Raw genomic sequence first — 12,295 nt, 5'->3', positions numbered from 1 at the left:
TTTTTAAGATTTACAAACGTCATCACAGAAACATTTACTGTAGTAGTAATTTCACGATGGACTGATAACGTAGCAGACGAGAAGGTATTGATAAATCAGCTCTCCCTGTCTGTACTTGTGCAATATTACGGAATACGGAATTCGCTGACTTAAGAGTACAAGAAGAAAATTTATAATACACGTGTGCAATGCAAAAGGTTTGCGACTTTGATTTAGCAACCTTAATCTTTATTACAATAATACACATTTGAATTATGAAAGTAAAAAATTCCTTAAAAATTTTAATCCTAACAGGTTTTAAAATATCAAGAATTAAGTATTAATTTATATGATGAATGATGAGATGCAATGGAAAAATCATTTTCGCTAGACACGGTACGGTTTGTCAACCCCATCTACACCTTGGCGGATCGAACATATATATAGGTGCTTTGTCTTAGCGACATGTATATGTATTGAAATTCATAAGAGAAAAAAGTGACTATAAATGAACTTAAAACAACAAAAAGAAGGCTTTGAACAAACAAAAATTTAAATTCATTTTTCATATGGATCGTGCAAATTGTCCGTGATTAAATTTTTTTATATTCGATATTCATTCACCTCAGAGTAGCTCCTAAATTCAAAGACAAACGGTAAACAATTATACGAAAAAGCTTTTAATTAAATATAGCAATATAATTGATTACGTAGAGAATGTAAATATCTTCACGATTAAAAGCGTGTATAGCAAAGATGGAAAAATCATCCGATATACGAGACTTATTTGCCAACCGAAATGAAGTGACAAGCGAAATTTAAATACAACTTCCGTCATCAAACTAGAATGAAAACTTACTAAGGCCAAACAGTTGACGCTTGATGAACTCAGCAAAACGGAGAAAACTTCCTTACAAACAACCTCACAAGCATTGAATTATTTAGTTTAAAGATGTTACACTGCCGCTAATTTCTCATTGGCGGATGGGGTTTGGACGGCTCTAGAAGAATTCAGTAACTTCCTGTTGGTTGGGCAACGTCACATGAATGGACAATTTTGAAACAAATTTAGCAGTGATGTCTCTGACGTGGGTTTGTTGTGAAATATATTAGTAATTAAAAAGTGTATCTCAGGATAGAACCGTTCAGTCAGATTCATTCTTATTTTGGAGTCTTTCTTATTTGTGTTCATGTTGTATGTCTGTGCACGTGTGTTATGTTGTACTAAGATCTTATTCGAGAGGACAAACATTTGTTTGGGCTGTTCAGTGGAAATAGAAAGTTTTCATTAATTGGACTATAGTATTAGTCTGGAACAGTTGTGAATTATTCCAAGGAGTTCTGAATAACGATATCTTGACAGCGTCATGATTCTTGGATGACCAGTACATTTCCGGTTTTGAAATCTATACGGAACTTTTCATTATTTTGGACTTTCATGGAACTTTATCCAGGATATTTTGGATTCTCATCACAGTACTGTACGTTCCTCTCGCATTTTCATTTAAAATTAACTTATTTGTTAGTTTTACAAAACTTGTTGGTTTTAATTCTTTAAGTTACTTGTTTTATGACTATAAGGTCGTGGCATTATATTGTCATCTGGGTATATTTGTGAGACGTATGTGCTCTTGGAGCGCGCATGGCTACTCGCGCTTCGGAAACAATCGAACAATCGTCATCTTTATAAAATTATACAAATTAAAATTATAATTCCTAAAATGTCACTTTCTAAACTTTCCCCAAACATGCCACCATATCATGCGTCTTATACCAATATTTTGACGGTAATCTTGGATGTGCAGCAGCAAAGCCCGACTGTATTGTATAAGTGTGCTTAAGTTTTATTTTTTGTTCTCCGGTTCCCTTTAATTAAAATTGCATATCATACATCAGCTACTTTTTATAAAAGATCTAACGCTACCAACAGCTATGAAGGTGGATAAAGATGCATTTATAATATGCTTTGCAAGCCAAGCTACATAATCTACTAGTATTAATCCGGCCAAGATTCCATTTGAATCTAAAATATAATAGATCTCGTCAGTCGAAAGTCATAAAATGTTCTGAATGGTGTTTTCAGCATAAGCAGATGCCCGTATGATTGCACATACAGGTAAAATTGAAATTAAGATATTCGTGTAAACGCAATATGGAAATTTGATGGTAAACATAACATGTGATCTCGTCTCAATGATAGTATCACATCCATGAATACCCTCCATTCCGCCACTTTAGCATTTATTTGAAGATATCGTTCAAAACATCTTCAAGTACATTCAGCACTTTTGGTAGATTTTTCCTTCCAAATCCTAAGCGGAAATATTTATCTGGGTAGCCAAACAAGCATGCAGGGACTATAAGAACATGTCCCTTTTCCCTAGCTATGTTCGCCAGCCCTGTGGCGTTTCCTCCCAGTCTCTCTAGCGCGCGGTTCGTGAGAGGTACAAATGTTATTGTACCTGCACTAGGAGATCGCCAATCGAAAATGTCTTTGTGACGACTAAAGAATTCGTCAGCAATCTGAAGATTTTTCCGGATTATAGACATTGTTCTTTCAAGCAGATAGTTCTTATTTCTAATAGCCATGATCGCCAAAATTTCACTCGGTGCTGACGAGCACATGGTTGTGTAATCCTTCAATATGGCCACTTCAGACATCAGGTCTTTGTTTCGCGAACATAGCCAGCCAATGCGCAGGCCCGGAAGACCAAATGTTTTGGAAAGCCCAAATAAAGTCACGGCGTTTTCATAGAGACTGCACGCAGATAGATAAGGTACGGACCCATCATTATTTGTTAGACGGTACATTTCGTCAGAGAAGAGAATCAAACCCCTCTCTATGCAGATGCTGATGATCTCTTGCCATTGTCCGTGGCTGGGGTTAAATCCAGTTGGGTTGTGGGGAAAGTTGACCACTACGATGCGAGTGTTAGGACTCAAAAGGCATCTGAAGTCTTCCAAATTGAAGATCCATCCGCTCTCTGTCCAGCTTGGTTTCCAATAGTCCACGTGACATCCAAGACTGTGCAGGTTTTCATACAGACTCTGGTAGCCTGGAAATGTGACGACTGCGTGGGGCCTCGGGTCATCATATTTCCTATAATTAGAATAGTCTGATTACAACGTAGGAAGAACAATAGTCGATTTTCATATTACACAGTCATAGTATTAATGCCATAATCGAATGTTATGCTCCCGGTTAGGCGATAATCTGATATTTTAACAATGGTTCAATGAAAACAAAATTCGGAACAAATACTTAGAAAGGTTACTAATCGGTCAAATTAGCTGATATTGAAGCGGAATGTCCATTGATCTAATAGTTCATTGAATACAGATATAAGTATGTAATAAGTATGGAGAATGTGAATTTGTTTAAATTGCTTCGTTTTAAGGAATTCTTAGATTTTTCTGATTACTTGTTTGATAATGTGAAGTCAGTCGTGGGAAAATATTCCTCGGATTTAAATAAATAGCCAGTTACTAGGAGCAAACGTCACGGAGTGAAGTGTTAATGAGTTTCCATTATGTTATGGTTTACCTTTAGTGAATTATGGTCAGAGCCGTCTGAGAGGCCCTGTCATACCATAGTCCCTATTCAAATCTAGTGCCGTACATTGGTTGTGTGACTCCATGTGCAGTATTTAAAGCTGGAGACTGGGATAATGCACAATGGAATAAACGAGAAGGAACTGTTCCGTCGTCGGCAGCTAACGTTTATTGTGGCCATGGTGGCAAATGAGACGGGATTGTACAGGCAAAATGTGGCTTAAAACGATGATCTGATTGGCCAAAGGTGACGTGGTTAACATAGTTCCCTGTATATAGGGAAGTTGTACAGTTTTACAGCGTGAAATGCTGACGGTACGTTACGGAAAGTTAATGAAGAGAAGCCATGCAGATGTGCGGTTGATAGAAAATTGGGAAGTTCTGAGTTCTGTGGTCTTGTATTAATTAGAGTAAATTTTTATAGAATGGACACGTTGTGCTTTCTAGTTTGCAACAGTAGCTGTTTAGAAGTCTTTAGAATTAGAGGAAACTTGTGTCTTCTAGCGAAATTGCGCCGTTTGACACCGCTCGGTCAAGTAAAACCCATGTATTGTCACAGGTATAATAAAATGTATTCACCAATAGCACTAGCTCAGACCACTGGTTATGAAAAAGTATGAAGATCTATGAACGAAATAAACTAAACACGAGTAGTACTTAAACAGATGAATTAGTCGCAGCCCTAAGTCTTGCCTGCTATGCTATGACGTAAATTAATAAACCTGCAAAATTGAAGGAGAACAGAAAGATAGCTGAATGCAAAAAGGTAACGTAATCATCGAAGCCTGTTCTACAAAAGTGGGTTGCTGTGACTTACCTTCATGGCCAGATATTATTTGCTAGCCTAGAAACCTACATCACTAACACTAATCAACAACAAATAACCTTGCGCATTTTTAATCCTGAATTGTATGTGTCGACTAAGATGCAACTTTAGATACACCTGAATGTGTCAACTCTATTTACAAAGTAAACTCAACGTACACTCTAATGTGTCAACTCTGTGTACAAGGCAAACTCAATGTACACCCTAATGTGTCAACTCTGTGAACAAGGTAAATTCTATGCACACTCGAATGTGTCAACTGTGTACGACCTCAACTCAATGTACACCCTAATGTGTCAACCCTTTGTAGAAGGCCAAGTCTATGTTCACCTGAATACATCAGATCTATCTACAACAGAAACTATGTATACCCGAATAAATCATCTATATATACAACGTAAAATCTATGTACACCCGAACTCGTCAACTCCATGAACAACGTCAACACCATGAACAACGTCAACACCATGAACAACGTCAACACCATGTACACTCGAATGTGTCAACTGTGTACGACCTCAACTCTCTGTACACCTGAATTTGTGAATTATATGTACGTCAACGTTATGTACAAATGAATATGTCAACTATATGTACAATGTCAAATCTATAGACACTGGGATCTATAAACTCTATCTGCAACGTCAAATATATGTACACCTAAATGTTTCAACTCAATGTACAACAAAATACGGCAGCTCTATATACGCATTTTCTCTTTTTGTCTATATACACCTGATATGCTAACTCTTTGTATATGTAATCACAAGCAGTAAACTTATCCTGGCAAGTAAAATCTTAAACCTGTTCTATAACTATTGCAGTGTATACATTAAATTTGCAATTTGAAATGATAACAAAAAATATTGGTGTGTTCGAAAACTAAGTTGATTTAAAGAAAGGAAAGAAATCTAATAATTAAATACAGACCTTATGCAGTATTTGTGAAAAGCTTTCATGGCGAGAAATATTCCTTCTTGTGGTGTTACTATCATTACATTATCCTCTCCAATCCCTTCATACATCTTTGCAACCTCTTTCCTTAGCAGCGGGTGGCCCCGACTCTCCGTGTATCCTAACGATAGATTCTCCCACAATTCTTTTGACTCGTTATCTGCGAGTGACAAAAGTTCCTGCATGCTCACTGACTCAGGGTCGGAACATGAAAGCATATACTTTACGCTGAATTCATGCTTCGCAAAATATCTCTCCAATTCAAAGGGACGTAACTCTAATGCGTCATCATACATCAAGGCGGGTTCCTCCTGATTCATCATGGCGACTGTCTTAGTAATGGTTCCAACGAAAGTATCTCTGAGAAAACAATATAGAACTGTCAAAAAAGTGAAAACAGCAGGGCAACTGAATGAGACAGCAAAGAACAAAACAACTTTTACAACGTTTTCACGCGTAACCATATATATATATATATATATATATATATATATATATATATATATATATATATATATATATATATACACACACACAGAGAGGTGGTGATTGCAGTCTTTGCTGATGATACCAAGGAATAAGTATTTTCATGCGCCACTTATTTGATATCTCCATTCCACTCATTAATAATGTTACACGGTCTCTTTAGGCAATATACAATTTTCTCCATATGATATATTGACTTTTAGTACTAAATATAATTACATTATTGCGATGGATCTTGTTATTAGAAATATCAAACATTAAAGGTTCCGCCGCAAAGAATTGATATAACTCAAAGTCATCAATTGTAGAGGATAGCTGCAAACAGCAGTAACTGCTGATAAGCGACTTTAATCCAGATATCATCATCACTTATTGGGGAGGCAGTATGTGTGTTTGTGTGTGTGTGTGTGTGTGTGATTTGAATTGTTAACATAGCTTTAATATGTTTTAAATCATATCGCTACGATGTCTGCAGTGTGGCAGTTTACAGTGATGTCTAGCACTGGGGCATCATGCCGCTGACATACAGCATGATGTCCCACCCAGTCACATTATCCTGACACGAGGCCAACCAGTCATAACACTAACATCTTAATGCTGAGCGCCAAGCGAGGCAGCTATTAGTACCATTTGTGTAAGTCTTTGGTATGACTCGGTCAGGGATCGAACCCACGACCTCCCGCATCCGAGGCGGACGCTCTTATGGGAGGTAATATGGCTGAAAACCTTAATCGTAAGTAAGGAAGAGTTTGAGGTGGTGGCTTTAATATTTCCAACTCTCAGTGGCCAAGAAAAAGAGCTCTTGGGACTTGCTCAGGCTTGCCAGGGTGATAAATACGCAATATGTTATAGAGTCATCAGTCTGACGTTGCTTCTGCATACGTTACCAAAACATTTACGCTTTTAAGTGTAATAACTGGTGGAAGAGTCTGGTGTGGCAACGCTCGTGCAATCTGTCAGAATTACACCAGAAGTGATCTGCGTATGTTGACTTCATTTTGACTCAGATTACAATCTTTTTCCTCTATAGACTCTATATTTGTTTTTTAGTACTGAACTTTCAGATGTGTCTAAATCCTAATCAATCATATGTTAATCTAATATACCTTTAAAGATGAACTCAAAGCAAAGTTCTTGTCATGGATCATCCGGTCTTCTTTTGTGGGGGTGGGGGATCGATACCTTGGCTGTATACAAAGCAAAGTGCAATGTATCACAGATTTCACTTCCGGATCAGTATTAATGCATCCTTAGTTACCATACACCGTCGACAAAATACATACAGACGACAACACCTTAATGATCCTATGCTAACGAATAAAAAACTTACTCTTAAAGCAATACCGAGAATGCCACAAAAAATGAGAGAGGAAAATATGCTCTAAAAATGGACTGGTATTTCATTCATTCGTGAGTACGGAATCGGAAGTAATAAATGTTGCCTGAGCCCATGTACTGGGTTACTCTCCTCCTATATGTATGGTACGGACCTTCGCCCAATGTTAGCAATTTATTCCGTAAATACAACAATTTAATTTACGAATGAAACTGACCTATGTGTTTGATCATTACACGTATGAGTGGACCCACGGAAAAAGAATCACCCTCACGGCTATCAACCCGCCCGGGCGGGAGGGGGAGGGGCGGATAGCTGTTACAATATATTTCCCATTTTTATAAGTTATTTCATATTTTCCAACTACCTGATAATGTTAATAGAAGTTTTAAAATTGAATTAGTAATAATATCATGTTGGATAGAGATTTTTTAAATCATACTCCAAGGAGGTTCGAACCTCGGTCTGTGTGTTACGGACCCATCGCGTTATAGTAAGCACCAACTCTTAAATGGGGAGATATAATTGCTGGGTCAACATGCGGATGTGTCTGCTACGCATCAATGCTTAAATAACTGGCTTTGTGGCATATTTGTATGCTGTGTGTGCCCGGTCGATATCGTATAGGGTTGGTCCCTAAAAAGGACACTATCGTGTTCAAATGGTAATAAATCATGCTGACGATTAAGCACGGTGCGGTTTGCCTAAAACGAAATTTTAGAAAAGCCAGTTTTATGCCTACTTTACCAAATATGTACATGCACAGACTTGTGTTACTTTAAAATGAAGACCCGTCATGAACACGTTCTAACATAATATGTACATGTTTTTACAACTTTCAGTGGCTGGCTGGCGTTACAACAGTTTTAAACTGCACTTGGACACATTTGTTGTTGTTGTTCTTGTTGTAGGGTTTAACGCCTTTTTTCAGCACACGATAGGCTACACATGGTGGCCAGTATTAATGGTGGAGGAAGAACCCGGGAAAACCCCGGAAAGAACCACCAACCCACGAGAACACAAATTTGTAACATTGGTGATGTAATCTGTAGGCTACTATCGACCATCGCATTTACCTCGCCTAACCGCCTGAGCTATATAGGTGCAGCCAGACATCCATGAACAAAAAGTCAAACTTTGCAACTGACGATGCGTAATCATTGTAACTAATTAAAGATATTCAACGAGTTAGATAAGAGGACATCTATTTATTACTTACGCAAAAATCTGGCAAAGATTGATCTCTCCGCCCCACTCACCGTACACATGTGTACTTTAAACACACACACACGCTATGCGCACCACCCACCCACCCCAATTCTATAGAACGGCTTATATTTAATCCACGCAGAAACGATCAAGGATTAATAATATTAAAGTGTTTTATAAAACAGATAGACCACCGAGGTTCAATATCTGGCTGCATCAAAGAAATAAGCTGCGTCACTTTAAAAAGTTTGTCTAGTGTCAGCTAACATTTAAAAGCCGAGTGAACCCAGTCGAACAGGTTACGTATTAGACAAATTATTATCGAGGTTTCACCCCACCCCACCCCCGTCCCCCGTTTCCTAGGGGTCCGTACACTATCAATAGACCCACCCACCCACATACGAAGCGTATGCATTTGGGCTAACCCCACCTCCCCCTCCATGCGTATGTACTAAATGGACGGCCCCTAAGCATACACACACACACACATATATATATATATATATATATATATATACTTACAAATGGCACAAAGTCAGTTTTCGTAGCACATGTCTCGTAATCGTATGACAAAGCAGAGAGTAAATAATCAAATAAAGATGTTTGCGTTGTCCTGCATAAACATGTATCTGATTGGTGAAGGTCTTTCTGCACGGCACCGAAAGATAACTATACCCTGTCCTGTGTTATGACCGAGAGGCTCTAAATGGGTCTTGAAATTACTTCACATTCCTATGTTGGTTATACATTGTTTCTTCGCGTACCATCAAAATTGCATATACTTGACATGTGGACCCGTTGCTAGCTCTCTGCTATTTTAGCTGGTAACCATTTAGGTATTCCCCCATATTGCTGAAATTTATAAAGGTTTTTACATGTTCGTGTGACCTCTTAAGGTCTGTGATGTTGTTTTTTCCGTAAAATATCAACAACAAAAAATGGATTCAAAAAAGACTAAACTGAATAAGGGCCATTTTCTGTCCCCCCTCCAAATGTCCTTATATGATGTATAATGTACATATGAGGTGGTTAACATTTATTTCTGACATCAGTTTTGTGTTCACTTGTCCGTTGCCATGGTTACAGGGTGCCAAAATACTATCAAAAAAGACATGAAGCAGCAGAGAGGGTGAACAGACCATAGAATTCCGACAAAACAAATAAAACAGACAAATAAAACCATCTCGTAGAAAGGTCCAGATTTTACAAATGAACGTTTCCTTGAGATGTTTATTTTTGCAATGACTGATTGTGCTAATAAAACCTCAGTTCGAAATAGTAGCTGAAAAAATAAAGTACTCTACGTGTTTATTTATTTCTTGTTTATTTTTTTGACGACCAACGTTGGTAGGTACCCTCTCTGCTGCTCCCCCTGTTACCCAAATATTTTATCAATACCCACACGATATCTTGTTCTTGGATCATGTAAATTTATTGTTATAAATCCATGCGGGGTAGCTTGCGCTCGTGAGAAGAAATTTTTGAATTTAATTATATCCATGTCACCACCACACCAAGTTTGATGAATATTTCGCAACGTGTGTGTGTCTACGCCATTAAACACAACTAAAATGTTGCAGTTGTCTCTGATCACCTTCGGAATTTGTGTATATCGTTGAGTAACATAGATCACGTCTGTATTTTTGTGTCTCCCTCGGGAAAATATTCTGGCTGGATTTGATTGTTTATCTAGCATCACATCGTCGTATACAACTAAATTATTAATAAATCCGTCTATGGAATCTACGGATGGTGCTTCATCAATATCGGTTATAAACTCTATAACATCATTATCTTCATCCAGTAATCGCGCGTTTTCATTGAAATCTTTAAGTACATCATAACATCGTTGATCATCAACGGATGGTGCTACTAAATACAACTTATCCCATTTCAACCATCTCATTATCAGATTAAGTAATAATTGCGTCTTACCCGATCCAGATGGTCCTATGATAATCATTCTGATGGAATTCGGTAGCGCAGGATGATGCTTAACTGGCTCTCGTTGCCGAGTTGCTGAGAAATCAATTATATCCATATATGTTATAACATGAATTTATATTGTTTACGCTGTAGAGTTAAAACTCCAACTACTGATTTAGCCACGGTTATAACAAAAAACAAAAAAAATAGCGTACGGTGGAAAATGTTCTATATGCGGTAGAAAGAAATTTTCGTTTTTACCTAATAAGCGCGGTGGTGATATTGCTAATTTGATGTCAAAGTTTCCAGGTGCTCCATGGGCTAAATACAGCGGAGAAAAACATCTACCAGGATATAATTATTGCGGTCCTGGTACCAGACTTGATATCAGGCTCGATGATCAAGATCAACCAAAACCAGGCGAGGAACCAATAAATGCTATTGATCGAGCTTGTCATGCTCATGATGTAGCTTATAAAAGTAAAAATCTACAAGATAGGCATATTGCAGATGTAAAATTAATTCATTCATTAAATTCTATAAAAAATAAAAATATTAGAGAATCATTAGCTAATTGGTTAGTAAGATCCTCGATGAAAGGTAAATTAGCGATTGGGGCTGGTAATTAATAATGGAATCAATTTATTATTCGCCGAGAGGATACTGGAGAGGCAAAGCAGCAATTGGTAAACCTGCTGATGCAGCATCGGTTCAACATTCTACTGCTAAAACGTGGTTGTCCAGGCAGGCAATATGGCAAATTTATCTACCACGTCCTAAACAAATTCAGTACGCGTATTTCGATGTCAGTGTTCCTAATGAAGTTCATCAAGCTGATATTCTGTTTTTACCGCATGATACTGTACGTGGAAAAACGTACAAGTACGCGTTAACCGCAGTTGATGTTGCAAGTAGATATAAAGAAGCAGAGCCGCTATCAGCGAAAACATCATCTGAAGTAGCCGATGCGTTTGAACGAATTTATCAACGAGGACTCGGACCACGAGGTGGTCTACGATGGCCACAGCTGCTACAGGTTGATCCTGGTAAGGAATTTCTTGGTCCAGTATCATCGCTGATGAAACAACATAATACCAAAATACGACGAGGTCATACTGCAATTCACCGTGATCAAGCAATTGTTGAGCGATTTAATCGAACACTTGCTGAACGGTTATTTGGATATCAATACGCGAGGGAATTTATTCAGGATAAGAGATCTCGTGAATGGGTTGCAAGATTACCAAACGTGATAGCTGCATTAAATAATGAGATCACACGAACAACCAACATGAAACCCATTAGCGCGGTCACAAAAAAAAATATACCAACACAACGAAAAGATGCTGGAAAACAAAAAATATTAGGTGATGTCACAGTCAGATATTTATATGAGCCTGGTGAACTTGAAGGTGGTAAAGCGAGAGCGACTGATCCTATTTGGAGTGTTACCACACACAAAATATCTACCGTGACAAGATCCACTGGAAGAAATGTAGGCGTTTCCAGACCTGCAATCTACAGATTAGATTCTGCTGCTCCTCAACGTGGATTTACACGTGAACAACTACAAATAATTCCCGCGGATACACAACTACCACCGCGATCACTCCGGTGATTTCGATCACTTAACTAGCGCCTCTACGTCGATTACACTCAAGACAGGTTAACATGGTATTTTCTCGTGTATGACCGCGACTATTATCTTTTCTATCTACGGTAAATTGTCTTGAATCATTACTCGAATATCGCCATAACATTATACAATTACAACTGATGCAATGATTGTTCTGCTGCTGTTTTAACTCAATAATAAATTCAACATCAAGATCAAAGTCACGTTTATTTTTTTTATCAGATTGTTTGTATCCGATTAATTTTTTTCTTATTATATTATCATCGATGATGTTAAATTTATCAACGATTTCAGGAATTATAATTCTACGTAATTGAGATATATTTCTGACCCTCGATACCGCTAAATAAACTAAATTTGACCACTCGATGCGATCGTCTACAATCCAGAC

General features: G+C 37.8%; 1 protein-coding gene across 1 annotated transcript; it reads right to left on the bottom strand.

Annotated features, from left to right (window-relative positions):
- Positions 1-509: 509 nt before the first annotated feature.
- LOC149788775 (uncharacterized) lies at positions 510-9,037 on the bottom strand. Its single transcript, XM_089974868.1, has 3 exons — positions 8,865-9,037; positions 5,288-5,671; positions 510-3,079 (listed from the first exon to the last, which is right to left on the bottom strand). The coding sequence occupies exons 2-3, from the start codon at positions 5,632-5,634 to the stop codon at positions 2,221-2,223; spliced, it is 1,206 nt and encodes a 401-aa protein (XP_089830994.1). The 5' UTR covers positions 5,635-5,671; positions 8,865-9,037; the 3' UTR covers positions 510-2,220.
- Positions 9,038-12,295: the final 3,258 nt, after the last annotated feature.

The sequence above is a fragment of the Sinohyriopsis cumingii genome, chromosome 11 (genome assembly GCF_028554795.1).
Source record: "Sinohyriopsis cumingii isolate HCF-2022 chromosome 11, ASM2855479v2, whole genome shotgun sequence".
NCBI lineage: Eukaryota > Metazoa > Mollusca > Bivalvia > Unionida > Unionidae > Sinohyriopsis > Sinohyriopsis cumingii.
Note: the sequence above shows the minus strand (reverse complement) of the source record. Positions and strands in the feature narration are given on the sequence as shown.

Coding starts and splice junctions, on each gene's coding strand:
- LOC149788775 (XM_089974868.1), bottom strand. CDS start 5,634: ATGATGAATCAGGAGGAACCCGCCTTGATGTATGATGACGCATTAGAG. Junction 3,080..5,287: donor TTTCACAAATACTGCATAAG/GTCTGTATTTAA, acceptor TTCTAATTATAG/GAAATATGATGACCCGAGGC.